The sequence below is a fragment of the Eucyclogobius newberryi genome, unplaced genomic scaffold (assembly GCF_026437365.1).
Source record: "Eucyclogobius newberryi isolate DKJ021-1_F unplaced genomic scaffold, fEucNew1.0.hap1 SCAF_7, whole genome shotgun sequence".
Lineage (NCBI taxonomy): Eukaryota > Metazoa > Chordata > Actinopteri > Gobiiformes > Gobiidae > Eucyclogobius > Eucyclogobius newberryi.
Genome location: NW_027316389.1, coordinates 13,322,444 through 13,344,587, shown reverse-complemented (window position 1 = coordinate 13,344,587; position 22,144 = coordinate 13,322,444). Strand labels below are relative to the sequence as shown.

The window sequence follows — 22,144 nt, the reverse complement described above, 5'->3', positions numbered from 1 at the left end:
GTAGGATTCTGTTCCGTTCAAAGTTCAAATCCGTCTACGTTTGAGAGACGGCTGAAATATGAACTGCTGAACTAATCCAAGAATCCCGTGCGTTTCAAAGAACATGTTTGTAAAGGTCTGAACAACAGCGGGTTTGCAGGTTTCACACAGAATAGGTTCAAACTAAATAGTGTTAGCGTGCTACGTCATTGCAGTCCGTGCGAGTGGCTGTGATTATATATCGTGCGGGTTCTATTCCCGTGTGTCCTGGAAGATGTCAATATTTTTGTGATTTACTTGCCTACTCTAAATATAAAGGGGTCATACCAAGAGAAAGCTGGGCAGATTTGCTATCAACTGTTATGTTTATGTTAATAGAGATTGTGTGAGTGTATTTTTTTGCCTCGGTGTAGAATTAAGTTGCAATTAAAGCCGCGGTTATGGCGATGATGGTTCTCGCCACCCGCGGGACCGTTTTCCCGACACTGTTGTTGTTGTTGTTGTTGTTGTTGTTTTATGGCGGTTGGCATCCAAGTGTTGCATTACCGCCAGACTTTATTCCTCAGACTCTGTCGTGGTCCGTGCATTCTCTTTAGATTTTATTCTTTAGACTTTATTCTTTAGATTTTATTCTTTAGACTTTATTCTTTAGACTTTATTCTTTAGACTTTATTCTTTAGACTTTATTCTTTAGACTTTATTCTTTAGATTTTATTCTTTAAAGATTTTATTCTTTAGACTTTATTCTTTAGACTTTATTCTTTAGATTTTGTTCTTTAGATTTTAAAGAGGGAGAGGAAGACATCATGACCTCATGGGCTTTGTAACACCAAAGCAATGGAAGGAGTACTTTTACGGACTACGACAGTCTGAGGACTACGAAAAGTCTGAGGAATAAAGTCTGGCGGTAATGCAACACTCGGATGCCAACCGCCATAAAACAACAACAACAACAACAACAACAACAACAACATTCTTTAGACTTTATTCTTTAGACTTTATTCTTTAGGCTTTATTCTTTAGACTTTATTCTTTAGACTTTATTCTTTTGACTTTATTCTTTAGATTTTATTCTTTAGATTTTATTCTTTAAAGATTTTATTCTTTAGATTTTATTCTTTAAGATTTTATTCTTTAGACTTTATTCTTTAAACCCCCTCCTCCCTGTACCTCCGTCACCTAGCATCAGAGACCCGCCGCTAATGTTGTTGTTGTTGTTGTTGTTTTATGGCGGTTGGCATCCGAGTGTTGCATTACCGCCAGACTTTGTTGTTGTTGTTGTTGTTGTTGTTTTATGGCGGTTGGCATCCAAGTGTTGCATTACCGCCAGACTTTATTCCTCAGACTTTGTCGTAGTCCTCAGACTGTCGTAGTCCGTAAAAGTACTCCTTCCATTGCTTTGGTGTTACAAAGCCCATGAGGTCATGATATGTCTTTGTGACTAGAATAGTTGTTGTTGTTTCAGACAACAACCGGCTTTATTCCAGGGAGACTCTTCTTCATCTTCCTCTCCTTATGCTGATGCTAACACTAATGCTAAGACCACGGCACGAGAGGAAATGTTCCATCAAAATAAAAGCGGAAGAGGAAGTGAAGGCATTCATTGCGCCTCTGCTGGCCAATTGTGAAAATACACAATATCTGCAATGCACGTTTTTCATGGCGTCTTGAGGAGAATATAATCCATGAGTTTCAAACAAATCAGACATGTTGAGTTTTTCACACAATGGGTAGGGGGCGCTATAGAGTCAATTTGTTACATGGTATTAATTATTTCCAATCAGACCATAAAAACACATTAGTGAGTGAAATATGGGCTCCGTAGATTAATTCCTACATACATAAACTGTATAAACATGTGTAATTTGTACAGAACGTGAAGTCCTGATTGTAAAGGTTTAATTGCGATAATTGAATACACATTAATCAGATCTGAATTATACCGACATCATAACATGAAATAATGAGAAACTTGTCTCAAACGTAACTCAATATGAATTTGAATGAGGTCGGGCCCCAACAAACGCTTTCAGTTTTATCGAATAGAAAGACATTTTTAGGATGGATTGCTTTTGTGAGTCACCATCACAGGTCTCCCAGAATGCACCAGCAGCACAGTGTGTTCCAGCGCCGCCCCCTGAGGATGCAGATGCTGACCACCCTCTTAATTATAAGCATCTCCTCATCAGGCCGTAGCGCTGACATGCCATTAATCACACACTCGCTCTCCTCCCTTTCTATTGATTACTATAATTATGATTCAAACTGGCTTAAGTGTTGCAGTTTTTTCTTTTTTTTTACCAACTTCAGCCTTTGTCCTATTTTGATTAAACGTGATGTTCTCCATTCCCTTTTCATCATCTAAAACTCAGGTTGCCAATGGAGGAGGGCAATAATATTGAAATTGTAGTGAATGTTGTTTTGGTAAATGCAACATTTTAATATTGAGTGTGTCGTTTATAGTATAAATGCTACAAAAAGAACTGTATTTTAAAAAGTGGTGGGGAAAAAAGCTGTGTATGTTGATATTTCTGCACTTTTGTGATTCATTTGACGGACAATTCACATGTGTCTGATTATTAAACCTAAACTAATACATTTAAATACATGTTTTTAACCACCCAAGTTGTGATAATATCTGAATATTTTAGTTCAGTTTATTTGGCATTTGTAGTATGAAAACCACATTGAGAAACATGTGCAAAAAGCTCAAAGTGCACAGTAAAACGTTCAAAATAACTTCATAAATTAACATTACAGGACACTAAAAGTACCAAGCTAAAAAGATTCAGTTGCTAACGTGTCAGATCAAAGCTCAAAATTGAACATCGTTGTCGGGAAACTCCAAAAATACATTGATATTGCTCAGTATCGCCCGGCCCTCGTTGCCAGATGCGAACGCGATATCCACGCGCCTCGGCTCCCGCCCGACCCCTGACCCCGCCTCTGTCCGTGTGTGTGTTTTCAGATGAGTCTAGTTTGAAGATGAACAGCGTGGATCACATCCCCCAGACCCTGGCCAGTCACATCCGCCTCCCGGAGCAGTCGCCGCCTCGGGGGCCGCAGCACGGGGCCGACATGCTGAAGCCGGACCCCAGGGACACCTTCTATAGCAGTAAGTCTTGACAGTCATCATTCCAGCCTCTGCCCTCCTTCCCCTGCCCCCCGCCTGCTCTAAGCCGGCTGATTGACTGGTTGGCTGGTCGTCTAGCTCAAAGTCTTATTTGGCTGTCAGTTTTGCTCTATTAAGTCTATCATTTTGCCTGACTGACTGTGTTCCATTTCACCCTCTTCCTTATTCCCCCGGTTGAATCGAGAAACTGATATGTTTCTTTTTCTGTCAAACACTTGGGTTAGCTATTTTAGACGTGTATTTCTCTTGGTCATATTTTTGTGGGTTCAATATCGTGCCTTTATGGTTCAATTTTCAACCGAATAGCGCGGCTGCCAGATCCCACCGTCCATCTTATACATACATTACCATATGCTAAAACACACATTTTCTTAGTAATGAGCTGCTTGTTATTGGGTCAGTAAAAGGAGGCCACAGTTCAAATTGTTTTCCTCAAACTTTGATAAATAGTGATGACTCTCAACGTTCTTCAATTGTAAAGACAAAATAATAATAATTTTACCATAAATAAAGGACCCGTCATTGTTGCCAAACGTACAATAATCATTGAATTTATAGATTATTTTGACCTCTGCATAATGTACAATCAATACTTACAATAATTACAATACAATCATTTCAAAGCGCCAGATAAATATATATGTTTTTGGCTCTGTTTTGTTGTTTTGTCTGATCTGGAGTCAGACTTCATTCCTCCTGTCGTGCTGAAATATTGACCCGGTGGTAAACGTGCGGCGCCCGGTGCGTGTTTTCTGCCAGTTAACATATCAAGACTAATAACACAGTAAGTGCCATGGTTTTATGTTAGCGGTGAAGTCCCTGAGTACTCCTGCGTGAGCCGTAAGTGATATTTCTTGCTATTAGACACAAGATGTTCAGATACAGTACTTTGTGTGCACTTGTGCTCCTTGTGTGTACATGAACCTTAGATCAGAGTGATTCTGAGAGATAACCTGTGGCTCTAAATGTGTGCGATGCATAAGGGTCAAATCTTACTATATTAGGCATAAATAATACTGTGTTTAAGACTGCGGTAGTTTGTTTGGATGTTTTCTTTTTTCGCTTTTAGACATTGCAAACGTAAGTGGATTCTTCTTAATATGTGTTATTCTTACTAAGAGTTTTATTTATTTATTTTTTAAGTTATCTGTTTTTTTTTTATTATTATACTTTTGTGCCTGATCTGTTTCTGTACCTCATCTGTGTTGCAACACTGGAATTTCCCCTATTGTAGGACAAATTAAGGTTATCTTATCTTATCTTAACTTATGTATCTTACTGTACTTTTGGTCTCTTTGTACAATAATATGATTTGGGGGGTTTTAATCTTGTCCATCAGTAATTATAAAAACAACCAACTAGTGAACGGATATTCTATAACATTTGCTGCTTATTGTCGTCTTTTTAATCATTTTAATCATTTTAATCCTTTCTCTTTTTTCCGTCTCTGTGTTTTAGTTCCTATGATCGACCCCGCCCGTCTGGAGAACGTGCTGCCGGCCTGCCTCTACTCCCCGACCTACGTAGTCAAAGATTTCCCCATCGCTCGATATCAGGGTCTGCAGTTCGTACGTATCACCCCCCTCCTCGCTCTGTTTTCCTCCCGATGATCACCGAGTTGTCATTTTAATGCACCTTTCAGACGAGGCTGTACAAGGAGAAGCTGCATGTGAGAACACAAATGTCAGGATGAGTCAGAGCAACACTAAACTGACCCGACTTTGCCAGCTCCCCGGTGCAAAGTCGATGTGTAATTGCATTCAATAGGAGCCAGACAAATTTATGGCTAGCGATTGCATCCGGGAACATCTTTACATAGCACTTTGTCAGTGTGTGCATTGACTTAAACGGCGCATCAGGAGCTCAGAAAATGTGAAATGTGATGTGAATGTTGTCACCGATGTTTTATTTGACAATAATCAGGCGATATTATGGCACAGCGTCAAAAGCGTGCGAAACGGTGCCAGTAAATGTTGTGGTTGAAGTATCGCACAAAACGTACAGAAACATCACTCTTATTTGTCGTTGTCATCGTTTTATATAATATAGATGATGAACTCGATATTATAAAAATAAGCATAGAGTCAAAACAATGTTCAAAAAGATATTTGTAAGAAGTTTGTAACATTTTTAAACGTGTCCATATTATGCTTTACTGCGATGATTTTCCGCCAGTGTGTCTTGAGGTGTGCCAAGAGTTACTTCATGTGCAGTAATTGCTATTTTTGAGTGTCCTTAGCAAACTCCAGAACCAGAAAAAGGCACAAAAACTATAATTCATGTAAAGTCTAAAGAGCCAGCCACAGTGGCACATTATTCACAGTTTTATTTTAGTCTGTGGAGTGCCGCTTCACCTTTTCAGCACCTGGTCAAGTGCCATTGAACCAGTGTGCACTAGAGACCAGAAAAAAGAGCTTTAAAAGGGGATTTCAGGGCTTTCTTTTTGGTTGGGTCTCGGGAGAAAAAAAACAAGCCTTAAAATATCTACTAAAACCGTTCTTAGAGCCAAATAAAATAACCCAAGAAGCATGCAAAGCTTTAAATTAAATATTGTCTGCACACATGGCAACAGAAAACTCTGAATCATTTATATTCTTAGTTTGTGTTTTTGAGTATACCAAGCAAATTTCTAACATAATAGCTTTATTGTCCTTGTTGCACAATTTCTCCAATTATAAATGTGCTTTGACACTTTGGAGCACAGATTTTAGCGCCTTTGAGCTGGCTTCCAGTTCGTTTTAGAGTTGATTTTAAGATTTTATAGTTTGATAGTAGAAAAAGCTTCAGTTGTAGTCATCTGGACTCAGTTTGAAAAAATAGACGTTTCGACTCTCATCCAAGAGTCATTGTCAATAAAAGAATTTAGATCGAGAACTCCGATATTAATACTGTTCTGTGGTAAGACCCGCCCATTGGGAGGAGCCTTCCTGAAGTTGTTGTTGTTGTTGTTGTTGTTGTTTTATGGCGGTTGGCATCCGAGTGTTGCATTACCGCCAGACTTTATTCCTCAGACGTTTCGTAGTCCTCAGACTCTGTCGTAGTCCGTAAAAGTACTCCTCCCATCGCTTTGGCGTTACAAAGCCCATGAGGTCATGATGTGTTTTTGTGACTAGAATAGTTGTTGTGTCAGAGACCAACCGGCTTTATTCCAGGGAGACTCTTCTTCACCTTCCTCGCCCTCTTTGACGTTCGGTGCTTTGGAAGTACAAAGCCCATGAGATCATGGGACGTCTTTGTTGTTTTACAAAGCCCATGAGGTCATGGGACGTCTTTGTCGTTTTATCCTTTAGAAGTCCTTCTTCCATCACTTTGGCGTTTCTAGGCCCATGAAGTCCAAGCGCGTTAGAACATCCTCTTGCTCCTCATCCTCGGCTCAGTCTCCAACACCCCCCACCTCTATAAACGTTTACCCAGCCCTGTGCTACATAAGTAAGCAACCACAGCCTGACACAAACCCTGTGACTGGATCGCCAGAACGTTCCGCAGATTGAACTCCCGCCCATTATTCCGAAACCACAAGGCCAACCCGGCCCTTTCCCTATCATAAGCCTCACAGCAAATCAGCACATGCTCGACAGTCTCTGGCACCCGACAGTGACCACACAGACCGGTCGGATGTTTGCCTATCCTACTTAGTGACCAATTGAGTCCAGTATGGCCAATCCTCATGCGGGCGAAGGCCCTTTCCTCCCACGCGTTCCTGCCCATAGACCCGCAAGGACCCACACTACCCTGTATGTGATAGAGATGCCGTCCAGTAACACAGTGGCTCCAAAATTCCTGCCAAAGGCCGACCACATGACTCTTGATAACAGGCTTGATTTCAGATTTGCTTAACTCAACCGCCACATCAATTGATGGCCGCCGAAGGGAACGTTTAGCCAGTGCATCAGCCATTTCGTTACCATCCACCCCCACATGCGCAGGGACCCAAATGAAGGAAACCCTCACATCCTTCCTGGACAGGGAGAGCATCAGACAGAAGATGCCATTCAACACATCCTGTCTGCAATCCGATTTCCCAGATTTAATGCTTTGCAATGCAGAAAGGCTGTCAGAGGCCACCACAATGCCGCAACACTGCAAAGCAGATTCCGCCCATTCCAACGCCAACCGTATCGCTATAAGTTCCGACGTGAAAACAGAAAGGCGATCTGTCAACCTCTTCTTGACCGCTAGCCCCAGGTCAGGCACAAAATAAGCGGCGCCAGTACGCCCACTCTCAGGATCCCTAGACCCGTCGGTATAAATAAACACATCACCTGAGTGCTTATCGATGAGCGCTTGAACGGCAAACTGCGGTGCCCTCCCAGCGACTCCTCTAAGCTTGCCATGCAAGCTAACATCAACAGGAGCCGGGACAAACTTCCACGGAGCTATAGCAGACAAAGCCACCGACGGGCTCACACGCAGATCACCAACCCCCGCAAGCCGCGCCTTCGCATTTCCTACCTGGCTGAAAATCATACCGCCAGCCTCACTCTGCCCCCCATCAACCCTGAGAAAGTCCCTCACCGGGTGAGAGCTCGTATGACCTTGCACATTCACCCAGTAAGCCAACAGAAGTTCTAGCCTCCGGAGCCGTAACGGCAATTCCCCCAACTCAACCTGCAGCGCCGAGACAGGGGAGGTCCTAAAAGCCCTACAGCAGATGCGCAAGGCCTGGGCTTGCTCCACATCAAGCTTCTTTAAGTTAGTCTCAGCCGCAGACATGTAGGCTATACAGCCATAATCAATAGCCGCCCTCATGACGGCCCGATAAATACCCAGGAGCGACCTTCTGCTGGCCCCCCAGTCCTGGCCGGATAGACAACGAAGCAAGTTATTCACCCTTTTGCATTTACCACTGACCTCATCAATGTGCCGACGCCAACTAAGCCTCTCGTCAAAGGTGACCCCCAAGAACCTCACCTCCCTGACCTGTTCGAGCACCTGCCCATGCAGTCGAAGGGAGACGTCCCTATGTCCATTGAAGAAACAGATCACTTGAGACTTCCGTACGGACAGTTTAAACCCCCACTTCAGGGTCCACTGCTCCACCTGCTGTATTGCCCTTTGCAGTTTCGCCTCGTAAAACCGGAGATTCCTCCCTCTCACCCATAGAGCGCCATCGTCAGCATAAAGGCTCCTCCCAACAGACCCATCCACGTCGTCAAAGATGTCCTTAATCATAACATTGAACAAGATAGGGCTACACACACTCCCCTGCGGGATCCCATTCTCCACCCCATAGACCCCAGAGTAAGCAGCGCCCACTCTGGTTTGGATACGCCGGCCAGACAGAAAGCTCCGGACCCAGTTAAACAGTTTACCCTTCACACCACACTTCCGCAGCTTAATGAGGAGCCCATCCTTCCAAACCATATCGTACGCCTTCTCCACATCAAAGAGCACCGCAATAACCTTTTCTTTCTGAGCCCTGGCCAGCTGGATATCAGATTCCAAACACAACACGGAATCCATGGTGTTCCTGCCCCTACGGAAACCACTCTGGTGCGCGGGAAGCAAACCCTGACTCTCCAAGAAGTAATCCAACCGCTCGGTAACCATGCGCTCCATCGTTTTCCCGAGCTGCGACGTCAAGGCAATCGGCCTATAACTTGAAGGGTCAGACGCTGGCCTACCCGGCTTCAGAACCGGCACCACCGTAGACTGTTTCCACGCAGATGGAACACAACCTGAATCCCAAACACGGTTGAAAAGACCCAGGACTAGCCCAAGCGTGTCATCAGTCAAATGAGAGAGCATGTCATAGCACACCTCATCTTTACCCGGGGCTGTCTGTTTCGCCTTAGAAAGTGCTCTCCTTAGCTCAAACAAACTAAACGGAAGGTCAAGGTCATCTTGAGTCGAAGGCTGGTGCCCAATCAGCTCAGAATTCTGGGCCAAAGTACTCTCCCTGTAGTGCCTTTCCGCAGGTGAGAGATTGTCAGAGCTGTGCACCGACACAAAGGTGCTGGCCAACAGTTCAGCTTTGTCAACGTCGCTGACTGCTTCAACACCATTCAGTATTAGGACCGGGGTCCCACGACGGCGCTCAACCCCATGCATCCGCTTAATCATCCCCCAAACATCCCCGAGACGCGTTTCTCTCCCAATTTTGGAACAATACCGCCTCCAATAGGCACTCTTGGCCGTTCTCACAGTTTTCCGCACAACAGCGCGGGCCCTCTTGTAGTCAATGAGGGCACCCTCAGTGTGGGCAACCCTTAGCCGGCGAAACGCCGCATTTCTCGCCCTAACAGCATGACCACATGCTTCAGTCCACCACGGCACCCGCTTCCTATGTCCACTACCACCACTCTTAGGAATCGTGCCTACCGCTGACTGCGTGATGAGCGAGACAATTGCACTATTGAGATCATCCACCTGAGTCAATCCTCCTTCCTGCAGAACCCTAGAACCATCATCAGCTTTCCTCAGGAAAGCCCCCCAGTTCGCCCTTGCCAACTGCCACCTCTGGATCCTCGTCCCCCTGACCACACAGCTCCCAAAGCCAATCACGGTGCGGACTAGATAGTGATCGCTACCAAAAGAAAGATTACCAAGAACCTCCCAACTACAAACACCAGCTAACTCCTTGGACACAAGTGTAAGATCTATTGCACTTTCCGCACCGGTCCCCATATCATAGCGGGTCCCACCCCCATCATTCAGACAAACCAACTCCCTTTGATTGATAAAACCCTCTACCACCTGCCCATACCTATCGGTACCACTACCGCCCCACAAAGCGCTATGCGCATTAAAATCCCCACACCACACGGCCTTTCCCCGAACATCCTTACCGATACTATGTAAGGACTCTAGCGTTAACTCACCACACGGATTATAAAGGTTAACCACAGTAACAGCTTCACCACCCAGCCAGACCCTCACCGCCAGGGCCTCCGGCGCTTTACTCACACTGACAACAACGTAATTTAGGTCATCTCGGACGAAGTAGAAAGAGTTGTTTGTTTCAACAGAAACTTCCCCCTTGTATCTACCGAGCTAGCCTATTCAGAATCTTAATGGGCTATTAGAATCCTCTTTGTCTTTGTGAGACCCTGGCTCAACCACCCTGAGTACCTGATTAGCATCTAAATGTCCTGGCCCTCTACCTTTCCAGGGGTTCAGTATACCATTATAAATAACATGAAGATTAAACCTTAGCCCTCCATTTCTGTTTAAAGAAGGTGTTTCTTTTTTAACAAAAATAGCTTCCTTGACTCCTTTTATTGACAATGACTCTTGGATGAGAGTCGAAACGTCTATTTTTTCAAACTGAGTCCAGATGACTACAACTGAAGCTTTTTCTACAATGGAACACGCCTGGACGAATGAGGGATTACGCCGACATTTTATAGTTTGTTTTTTTATGTTGAATGGACTGGACCGACAATACAACTCAGACCTGATGCAAATTTACTCTCCAACGCGTGCTCTGAGGTGTGAGGGCCAGCTCCAGCTTGTGGTGCCTAAGGCCAGACTTAAACCCAGGGCAGGACCTTCTCTGTGGATGGCCCCAAACTCTGGCCCTCCTCTTTGTTTGTGAAACGTTCTATTTAAATAAAGTGGATTAGATTGGACACATAAAAGAAGGAGCCATAATAGAAACATGAACTAAATGATAGGCATTTGTAGTAAAAATAAAAAATCCAGAATCAAATGAAATAGATTTGAATACAAAATATACAATATGAACAGAAATCCACAGCTGAAAAGTGCATAAGCAGTACATCCATGTATAAATGCATATACTTAATCCTTTAAAGGTGAAAGATCAGACCATGTTTGATTCCTGTAACTAAGCTGCACGCACGTGTTGCGTGCTAGCGCCCTCTTCAGGACGATATGTGGTTACTGCAGCTGCTTTTACCCAAACAGTAATAGTGAAACTTCTGTGAATACATTTGTTTATTTATTCCATTTTGCTCTATTAAAACCTGTCTTGTTATTTCTTTAGGTTTATCTGTCTTTTGTTTACCCCAACGACTTCACACGTCTGACGCACATGGAAAGAGAGAACAAGTGCTTTTACAGAGAATCCCCCATCTACTTGGAAAGGCAAGAACTTTTTGTGGCTATTATATTTCTTCTGAGTCATTTCTGTCCTTAGTATGCTAACATCTTCTGATGATGCATTCAACAGTGTTTTTGAGAACCTTATTTTGTTTTCAGGTTTGGCTTCTACAAATACATGAAGATTGATGAGGAGGAGGAGGATGACAAGCCGTTCTTTTTCCCCAACCCAGATGGTATCTAATAATAAAACACTTATGCACTCACATAAAGACATCGCTTACATACATCGATTTGCTCTCCTTCGATAAAGCTTAGCACTCACAGAGTAATAATCACAATGTCCTGGAAATTTTGATGTTAAAAAGAGTGTTGAACAGTCTTTTTGGTCAGATACAAGTGTTTAAAAAGAGTAGACAGAATGAACCTTCTTTAAATGTTAAAAGTACTGTAGTTTTTTTATTACATAGGTAATGCCTAAACCTTTTGCAAACCTTTTGGCACATCATTAATGTCCTCATAATTTTAGGCTCTTGCACAGTTTTAGAACTGCTTTTTTTAGACACTGAAGTGAAACTGAAGTGGAGCACTCAAACACAGCCAATCAGTGTGCTGCTTTTGGCTCTTACTTACCAGCATGACGAGAAATAAAATACTTTATTATTACATACAAGCATGGAGCATGTCCTGCTTTTACAATATACAATTTGGGGGAAAACACAAAATGTACTAATTTACATCAAAAAGTCTGCAACATCAGCTTCTCAATGTTCCGTCTTAAAGGAGCACTATGTAGCCTTAATGGTGGCTTCTGGGGTTATATTTACACTTATATCTTGAATTATTATTGTTATCTTATTTAGTTTTTCAGTTAATACGGGTGTTTTTATTCTGTTTTTCACCAAATCCAGATTTCCTCGAGGAAGAAGAAGTTGTAGATGTTGAAGACGAAGCCGAGATTGTTGGTACACCTCCACAGAAAAAACCCAGCCAAACCATCCACACGTCCAAACCTGAACATCACCGTCGCCCGAGGCCTGCTCCGACCACCGGTGCCAAAGAACAGAAGGAAGAGGAGGAGGCCTATGAGGAGGAAGATCCGCTGAACACGATAATGAAACGCAGAAGCAGACGGCACTTTGTAGACAGAGGCAGAGAATGGGTACGAGGAGATATGGGAAAAGTGCCTTCAGAGATTCAACGTGGCGCTTTCCAGTCAGATGCTTACAGCGTGGTCCGAGGCCGCTCCCTGTCCTGGATCCGAACTGGTCCGGACGAACCGGAAGGAGACAAGGAGGCTGAAGCTCCACCCAAACCTAATACAAAATCCCTAATCTTTCCCAAAAAATCCCACTTTTCTGTCCTCGCAAGCCGTGCCAAGCAAATCCTCACCAACTCTGCCCACAACAACAACAACCTCCACGACAGCAAAAAGAAAGAGGAGGAGACGATCTACATAACTAGACCTCGACCGGCTAAGGAGCGAGAGAGGGAACGCCGGGAGAGGAGAGAGGAGCGGGAAAAGGCATCGCGTTATCCCAGAGAAGTTTTTCCGGGAGTGTTTTTGTATCAGAACGGAAAAACTACGAAACTCGTCCATCTAGGAGTTAAAGGGCACACAACAGGAGGGAAGAATTATGTCAGTCCGCCTCTATGGCCTACTTTGAAAGAGAAAAACGGTTCTCACAATGGCAGTTTACGGAATGAAAGCACGCACAAGCCTCCGAAGGAAAAACACCACAAGAAAAAAAAACGAAAAGGAGATTCTCAAGCTCTGAAGAAGACAGTAACTCCTCTACCTCCTGTCAACTCCACGCACAGCGCACAGACACGTGTCACTTCTTACCTCAGAACTTCAGAGATTACAGAATCGCAACCGAGGGACCCGGACCCGAACCCGCCGGAGTTTGACCCGGAGCTCAACAAGTCCAACCCGGAGCCGGACGCGGAGCCGTACGCGGAGCCGCACGCGGAGCCGGACGCGGAGCCGGACGCGGAGCCGGAGCCGGAGGAAGGGGAGCTGTCGGACTACAGTTACGAGGAGGTGGAGCCGAGGCCGGGCTGGGCGGAGGAGAGCATCAACTGGCAGCGCACGTTCTCCGTCAACCCCATGGACTTTGAGCTGCTGAGGTCGGACTGGAACGACCTGCGCTGCAATGTGTCGGGGAACCTCCAGCTGGCGGAGAGCGAGGTCGTGGACGTGCTGGCGCAGTACATGGAGAAGCTCAACGAGCGCAATGGAGGGTGAGGATGATGAAGTCGCAGGCAATGTATTTGTGTTTAGCTGTGAGGTCATTTTCTGGTGGCTGACTACAGTTTATTCAGTACATATTATATATTAGTACGTATACAAATGCCTTTTCATTATGTCATGGCATGTGACCAATTTGAGAGAAGCAAATCATGATTTATTTATTTATTTTAATTGCCATATCACCCAGCTCTATTTTAATTCAAAGATAATATAAGTTAAGATAAGATAATCCTTTATTGTCCACACATGGGGAAATTTCATTGTTGCAACGCAGGTAGATACAGAGGAAAAGGACAGATAACTTAAAGGAAGTTTAAAAAAACACTCTTAATAGCTCTCAACTCTTATAAACAAAAACTCTTAAAAACAAAAACTCCTATAGACAAAACCTCTCATTTCCCAACAAGGGATGGAGGGGAAAAATAAATAAAGATAAAAAATAAAATTGAAATAAAATATAAAATAAAATAAAAACAGCAAGCGTAAGACAAGATAATACTAAAAATAATAATAATGTAAAAATAAATGTCTGTCAATAAACTCTATTCTCATGTTAGTTTTTTGATGTCCATTACATTATTAAAATACAGCACCATAATTGATCAACTCAGATTGCCAACTTATGTGATTTTTCATAAAGCAGCCTATTTCATTAAAACCTCAGTCCTCATGATTATTAATTAAAAATGCGGTGGGTTTATATATAAAATGTCAAATCTACATTCTGTAATCACTGTTTCTGAGCCCAGTCTGATCTGTTTGCCGCAGCATTTACACCCTTCTGCGAATCATTAACGTGGAGAAACGACGTGATTCAGCGCGGGGAAACCGGTACCTGGTGGAGCTGGAGCTGATGGAAAGAGGGCGCAGTGTGGTGCGTTTGTCTGAATACATTTACTTGCTCCTGCACCGCAGCCGAAAGGGCGATGAGAGCCCAGAGAACACAGACTCGGTGCTGGCCTCTGCTCCTGCTGCTGCTCCCAGCCACGACGCACCCAGCCACGCCCCGCACCCTCTGCTCCCGTCCAACATTCCCCCCGCGCAGCCCGGAGCCACCGCCTGGAGCACTGGCTACGCCAAGCCCCTGCTCTGCCAGCCTGTCATGCTGCAGTGGAGGAGGGACGTAATGGTTCACTTTGTGGTGCCAGGTCAGACAAAAGACAAGTTACTTTATTCACAATCAATATGAACCAATCAATTGACCTTTCAAGGATCATTTCTCTTCTTACTTTTCCTCTCTTTTGTGCAGTGAAAAACCAGGCTCGCTGGGTGCAACAGTTTATCTCCGACATGGAGAATCTCCATCGTCAGACCAAGGATGACAATTTCAGCATCATTATTGTTGACTTTGAAAGCGAGGACATGGATGTGGAGCAGGCGCTCAGAGAGAGCAGTGTGCCAAGGTCAGTGCACTGGGAGTCAACATGTCTGCATGTGGGAGATGCATTATTTATGACTAATATTTTTGTATACTTGTTTTGACAGGTATGAGTATCTCAGGAGAGAAGGCAACTTCGAGCGCTCCGCTGGACTTCAGATCGGAGTCGACACTATTGAGGTGAGGAGTAATGTCAGTCATTTACTGAAGGTCACCGCCCACACTGACCATCGCCCTTGAGCTGATGGACAGGCAGAACGCTCATGAATTATGAATGCATCAGCACTAGACGCTGTGTGGCAGGAGCTGGGCCTTATCGCTCCGCCCTCTGAGCCCAGCGGTGGCCGACAGAATCACTGTGACTCATGGCTGCATTTCCTCTGTCATGGGTTTTCCATAGCTGTCACATCCACTCCTGTCTCAGGTTATTTGTGCCTCCTGCCTCTGCGACTGTCACTCTTTCATACAGTCACACAAACCCCGTCCTGAGCATGGACAGTGATCCGTCAGCTGAGTGTCAGTGTTGTCATGACGAGATGAAAGAGTTGTCACTCAAGTGTCAAGTTTGATAAAGTGACTTTGTTACTGTAAATAGACGACCTACGTGGGGTCTAACAATCTCTGCTTACAATACTGACAATGAATTTTACTCCACCACAATTTTACTTCCAGCCACCAATCGAAACACACTTCGCACTTAGAGAAGCTTGAAGCCTTGAGTCTCTGCTGACCTCTTGTGGTAGACTTTGCATGAACATGCAATGCTATGTCAGGCTGACCATAATGTTTTTGGAATATGTTCCTGTTTTTAGGACAGCCACAGTATTGTGTTCCTGTGTGACCTGCACATCCACTTCCCCATGAACATCCTGGAGAACATCAGAAAACACTGTGTGGAGGGACGCCTGGCCTATGCGCCCATCGTCATGAGGCTGAACTGTGGCAGCTCCTCAAATGAGCCTGATGGTACATTAGTAAACTCATGACATTATTTGTAGCGAATGCAACTATTTAAACACTTTTATTTTACTGACAGGTTATTGGGAAGTAAATGGCTTTGGCCTTTTTGGAATTTACAAGTCTGATTTTGATAAGATTGGTGGGATGAACACAGAAGAATTCAAAGACCGCTGGGGAGGAGAGGACTGGGAGCTGTTAGACAGGTAACATCACAGATGATGTCTTTATCAAGAGGATGATACTTGTCTGGAAATTAATAATTGTATAATATGAATTAACTTTTTTTCATTTGGAAAGGAAAGATGAAATACATAATATTGTGATTCTCCTCAGGGTACTACAAAATGGACTAGAAGTGGAGCGGCTCCGTTTGAGGAACTTCTTTCACTACTTCCATTCGAAACGCGGCATGTGGAACGCTCAGAATAAGAAAAACCCGAAAGGATAGCGCCACCTGCTGGTTAGGATGCAAACAATCCACTGTGAGTGACGGGCCCTTCTCACTGCTTAAAACTCTGCCTTTAAGAAACAAACGTGTGTTTCAGCATTGGCCTGTGCAGTCGCTCGTCTGAATGAGGAAATGGACCAGGATTTTGAAAGCGTTCTGTTTACGCATTTTTGACTTGTGACGTTGTCTCACTGACTGACTGTCCACAGAGAGGACTCTTTGTGCAGCTTCTCTCTGTCCTTTTTGGTACAATCTCTAAAGACAGACTGTAAATCAGCTGGTGTGGGTGTGGGTGTGTGGGTGATCGTGTGTAGGTGTAGGTGTGGGTGTGTGTGTGGGTGTGTGGGTGAGGGTGTGTAGGTGTAGGTGTGGGTGTGTGTGTGTGTGTGTGTGTGGGTGTGTGGGTGAGGGTGTGTAGGTGTGGGTGTGGGTGAGGGTGTGGGTGAGGGTGTGGGTGAGGGTGTGGGTGCAGGTGTGGGTGCAGGTGTGGGTGCAGGTATGGGTGTGGGTGTAGGTGTGGGTGCAGGTGTGGGTGCAGGTGTGGGTGCAGGTGTGGGTGTAGGTGTGGGTGCAGGTGTGGGTGCAGGTGTGGGTGTGGGTGGGTGCGTGCGTGATTTTGTGTCCAGAAGCACCTTTTGTACAAGAGGCCATGAAGACATTTTATGAACCTTTTTGTGAAAGCGCTCATCCGGCGAGTGCTCCATTGAATGTGTCGACATGTTACTCCAATAGATCCACTGGTGATGTAGGTGAAGTAGGAAACTGTTTCTTAATCATCAACTACTGCCTGTTGAATATCAAAGTGATGTTTGTAAAGCACTCCTGGTGAATGGGTTGTGGCTTATCACATCAGACACTTTAGTTGTTAGCGAGGACACTGCTGAACTCCACAATTCATATTTCATATTGTTTTTTATTTATGTATTTATGTTTTCAGAGTTTATTTGGCTTCGCTGCTATTTGGAGTCTCATTTTCAAATGCGTACTATGTCCAGGAGACTTGTTTTAAATTAACTTCAGGGTTTTGTCAATTTATTTAAATTTGATTTTATTCTCATGGCTTTGTACATAGTTGATGTACTAATTATGGGGTGCTTTGGTTCTCATACACTGTATTTGTGAACAGTTTACATATTTAATTCTGCTTATGATGTCTTTGAGATCAGATTTTACACAAAAATAATGATATTAAAAGGCATTCACGCATTGGCCTGATAAGGGAAGATTACAAATTGGACCTAATTTAAGTGGTAATTTGAAAACGCAATAAAAATTTGAGCAAAGATGAGTAAATCACAGTCATTAAACGGGTTCTTGATTGATGGTACTGTGTAGAACGAGAAGGCATGTTATCAAAGAGTGCCTTGTTCAGCAGAGTCTGAATTGCAGCAACACTGTAATTTAAAAATGAAGACGTGCAGCTCTGAGGAAAAGAAAATCTACAAGTCCTTTAAACTGTCACAAACTGGATCGTTTCAGCACAGAGCTAGAGAAGGTCAGAACACCTACTGTCAACAGGAGGCTTGATGGAGACGTCCTGGCAGCTGCCGCCCAGTTTAACTCCTCGTGACTCTGATCATGTAAAACAGAACTCGTGTCGAACAGAGCAGAGGGCTGTCACTCAGGATGGTGGAGGTACTACTGGCTTTAGGATCGTTCAAATGCCCTGAAGGTCACTGTTGCCACAAGCGGTAATGGATGCCCAACCTTTAGCATAACTATTTAAAACAAACATACAAAACAAACAGAGCTAAATACAAAAAATAAGAAATAAATACATTTAAGACCTACAAAAACAAATGGGACAACATTCCAAAGTAATTTCTGTGAAATTGTTTTGTAGCGAGTGGGTTTAAGAATGTATTGTTCCTTTATTTTCATCTGTTTTTTGCAAATAAAAAGTATATTACAGTCATAGTTTTTTTTTTGTCTTCTTCATTCTGCTTTCTGGGTCTATTGCAGTCCAGTCTGGCCACACAACAGCATCACAAGCAAATACAGCCGAACCATGCTTTAGAACGTGGTACTGTCGTTGTCCACAAGAGGGTGCTGTTAGCGGAATTCTGACGCTTTTAAAAGATGACGTTTCTACCTTTTATGCCGTGTCAAAAGAAATAAACTATGAGACACGTGTTGTTTTAGTCTCGTGTCGTGTGTGTGTGCACATTCTGGCCTCTAAACTTAAAATTATATTACGTCAGGCTGTAATTGTGGCTTTTCCCCTGGACTTAAATGCAGGAAAGTCCGTGAGCCTGAGGTCTATGAGGCAAGTGTGACCCTCCTGTGATCTCCTCCGGACCTTCTGTGTCTGTCCTGATGTCATTGGAGCAAACCAGGAGGTCCTCTGAGCTCAGCAGGTCACTCCCTGTTCATTCAGCCCTTCTTGGCAGACAGTGATTCAGTGTGAGCGCGTGCGTTTGCTGTCACTCAGCATTTCCACTTATTATTCCATCAAATTAAAGCGTGTCAATGATGGGGAGAAATAACTGAGTGAGAAATAAAATACAAATACTACATGTAAATAATGGCTTCCCGAGATGTTTCTCTACAATGTCTGAAAATCATTGCGCAATTCACAGTTGACGCGGTTTACTTGTTTTTGTACGGGTATGTCTTACATTGTGGGGACTATTAAGTCTATGGATTCAATTTATGGAGACTTCCCTCTTTTATGGGCACACACATCAGGTTCCCGTGTTGTAAATCCTTAATTACTCATCAACAACGTGATTTGCAGTTCAGATATGGTTTCAAACAGGTTAATATTAGCCAGTAAATGATTTTTGTCACTGTAATGTCTCCAGAAAGCATACAACCCCTACATGGAAGTGCAGTGATGAAGCTCATGTGATTTTACTCCTCATTACTCATTTCAATCAACGCAGTCTGCACAGTGATTCTACAATGACGTGGTCTGATGGGATTCACGCACACTTTATTTTGGAAACAAAAGCTTGGGTTTTGCAGGCTTTGATTACAGAGCTCCACTGCTGTTTTGCCCAGAGGGTCCACAGATTTCTGGAGAAAGCCTTAAGTGTGAAACAAAATCCCCTCAAAGCTTTTAACTACACTTTCAATGAGCCTTTCTCAATCAATCTAAACACGACCCCGCCTCTTACACTTATGGAGGCTTTGGCAGATTAAATTCAGGCAGAAATTAGGTGACAAAATAATCTAGAGACACTTCATCTTTTTGACCTGATGGTGTGTTTTATATTTTTTTTTTGTTATGTTCTTAGTTTGTTTGTTTTATCTGTAATAGGCCTAATGGTTTAAGTTTTTATTTGTTTTTTTTTATTTTAAACCTAAATAAACGGGAACAATGCGTCATGTGAAGAGACTGATTCAACAAGACATGAAATCACACTCAAACACATGTCACGTCACGCACTTTTATGACACGCGCCGATCAAAACAGCAGAAGTTGTGGTAGTTTTTAAGGCGGGCTCTGATTGGTGAAGGGCAAAAGTCGGCCGTGCTGTGATTGGTGGATGGCTCGCTCTGTGTCCTCCGCCCCGCCCCTCATACGTCATCCTCTTTAGCGAGCGCACCAGGCTCGCCACAGATGAACTCGGACTTTACCTCCGCGAACGTCACACGGAGCGAGGAGACGCGCTTTGTGGAACGGGATTTATCAATGGACTGAAGTCGGTTGTTTTTTTTAGAGAAAAAGGAGTAATTTTTTCGCACCTTTTGGCCTCGGGCTTGAAACTTCAGAAAAGTTTAAATCCCGTCCGCTCTTAAGGATAAAAGGTGAGCGTTGTTGGCTGCTCTTTGGAGAAAGGAATACTCTGTAGGATTGTATTTGCGTTAGTAGCATGACTGACAGAAGCTGCAGGGTGTAACCAGTTCATCCAGCCTGACGGGACGGTTGCGCGCAGGTAAACCGCACTCCCACAGCCCCCCCGCCGTGGTGCTGTACAACATGGCCGGTGTGAGCAACATGAAGACCCTGGAGGACCTGACTCTGGACTCGGGGTACGGGGCAGGAGACTCCTGCAAGTCCCTCAGCCTGTCCTCCTCCAAATCCAACTCCCAAGCCTTCATGACGACCCCGCACCGGGGCAACTGGTGGTACTACTCCGGCTCCATGAACAGCAGGAACAACAGCTGGGACACTGTCAACACGGTCCTGCCCGAGGACCCGGAGGACATCTTCTCCAAGTGCCCGCGGTTACCAGAGCTGGAGGAGTTTCCCTGGACTGAGGAGGAAGTTGCAAAAATACTTCGCAAAGTTGCTGGCGGTTTTACCAAGGGGGGAGTTCCTGCAGTTTTCTCCCCCGAGGCCGTGAAGAAGCTGTCCGCGCTCCTCCGCAGAGCTCTGATCCGTGTCTCCAGAGAAGCGCAGCGCCTGAGCGTCATGCACTGCCGCTGCACGCGCTTTGAGGTCCAGAGCGCCATCCGGCTCATCCTGAGCTGGGCCCTGGCTGACCACTGCGTGTCCGCCACAGTCAAAGCCATCTCCATGTACTGCATGAGTGCGGGGGAGCTGCTGAGGAAGGGGAAGTCCGCCCGCTGCGGCCTGATCCTCTCCGTGGGGCGCGTCTTCCGCTGGATGGTGGACACGCGCATCTCGGTGCGCATCCACGAGTATGCGGCGATCTGCATGACCGCGTGCATAGAGGCTGTGGTGGAGGAGGTGGGAGCGCGGGTCCTGATGGCCGAGAGGGGTCACGCCGGTGCGGATGCTGGGTCAGCTGCGTGCCCCGTGAGCGCAGAGAGTCTGGAGGGGGTCGTGAACAATGACGCAGAGCTGTGGGGGGTCCTGCAGCACCACGAGCACCTGATCTGTGGCAAGAACGCCAGTGGTATGTCTCAACTCTTACTATGCCAAAGTGATGTAAACACTGTTTACATGCGTCTCCCTCTGTCTCTCCTCTCCTCCTCTGTCTCTCCTCTCCTCCTCTGTCTCTCCTCACCTCCCTCTGTCTTTCCTCTGCTTCCTCTCATCTGTCTCTCCTCTGTCATATTCCCTGTCTAAAAGGACAAGGTACTTTAACACTTTTGGTCACTTTGTAACGGTGTAATTACATATAGATTCATTCAGATGAGGTCCCTTTCATTTTGAGCATACAATAAGTTTTGTCTCTTATATTTTCAGTGCATGACATCTTTTCCACACTTTTGCCGGGCAAAATAAGTGCACAAGATTTCTTCCTCATGTCCAATCAAGCATAACTTGAATTTTGTATCTTGTATCTTTGTATCTTTAACTCTGCTGATGTCAATGAGCGTTTTGTATTTGTCACTCACTGAGCCTTGGTCACTACTTTCCACACTCTCTCGGAAAAGGTGAAACGTAGCCTGCCTCCATGTACAATAGCTGCTTTCTGCTCGTGCTATATGATGGATATGTTGCTGATTTGGCTTGTCAGTGTTGAGAAAACATTGCATAAAGTTCTGATTGAGACAAAGACTTCATTTTAGTAGGGTTCGCTCCACAGGGAGAAGTTTGATCAGCCTATCCCCATTCCTCTGATTGACTTTTAGCAGCACCACATGTTTGGATCTGCTGTAGTTTATAGGATGCAGACACAGCTTTCTGTTGTACACTGCTCCCGTCCACTCCCCCACTGCGCTGGCTGCACTCCTCCAAAAATCCTCTCCTTATCCATTTCCTCCACCTTCCACTGACCGCATCCCCGACACCAGCTGTGCAAGCCGGTCCCTGCCCACTTGTCTCGCCTGTTCTTTGTCAGACTCATGTCATGTGCACTGTTTGGTTGAGAGTAGCCAAAACATATTAAAAAGAGCTCTTATTTTAAAATAGAAAAAAGACATGTTGTAACAAGGGCAGGACACAGTATTGACCCCAGTGAAATATTTACAGTGGCATTGTGGTTTTTGAAGAAAAGCTGTTGTTTTTTTCTTCAAAATACTGACAAGCTAGTGCTGGTGATTTGTTCGCTCTGATCTCGTTATATATAAATGTAAATATATATATATATATATATATATATATATATATATATATATATATATATATAT

The 22,144-nt window shown here is 44.5% G+C and overlaps 2 protein-coding genes across 2 annotated transcripts in view; both read left to right on the top strand.

The window, feature by feature from the left end:
• The window catches only part of b4galnt4a (beta-1,4-N-acetyl-galactosaminyl transferase 4a), a 149,388-nt gene extending 131,317 nt beyond the window's left edge, over positions 1–18,071 (top strand). The window contains exons 10-21 of the mRNA XM_072436028.1: positions 2,948–3,094; positions 4,571–4,680; positions 11,061–11,161; positions 11,276–11,352; positions 12,028–13,360; positions 14,139–14,518; positions 14,620–14,773; positions 14,856–14,928; positions 15,561–15,714; positions 15,785–15,911; positions 16,042–16,442; positions 16,743–18,071. Of these exons, the coding sequence (XP_072292129.1) occupies positions 2,948–3,094; positions 4,571–4,680; positions 11,061–11,161; positions 11,276–11,352; positions 12,028–13,360; positions 14,139–14,518; positions 14,620–14,773; positions 14,856–14,928; positions 15,561–15,714; positions 15,785–15,911; positions 16,042–16,156 (2,771 nt within the window). The 3' untranslated portion in view covers positions 16,157–16,442; positions 16,743–18,071. The remainder of the gene's footprint in view (positions 1–2,947; positions 3,095–4,570; positions 4,681–11,060; positions 11,162–11,275; positions 11,353–12,027; positions 13,361–14,138; positions 14,519–14,619; positions 14,774–14,855; positions 14,929–15,560; positions 15,715–15,784; positions 15,912–16,041; positions 16,443–16,742) is intronic.
• Positions 18,072–19,950: 1,879 nt separating this feature from the next.
• The window catches only part of abtb2b (ankyrin repeat and BTB (POZ) domain containing 2b), a 61,493-nt gene continuing 59,299 nt past the window's right edge, over positions 19,951–22,144 (top strand). Inside the window, exon 1 of the mRNA XM_072434766.1 lies at positions 19,951–20,964. Within this exon, the coding sequence (XP_072290867.1) occupies positions 20,082–20,964 (883 nt within the window). The 5' untranslated portion in view covers positions 19,951–20,081. The remainder of the gene's footprint in view (positions 20,965–22,144) is intronic.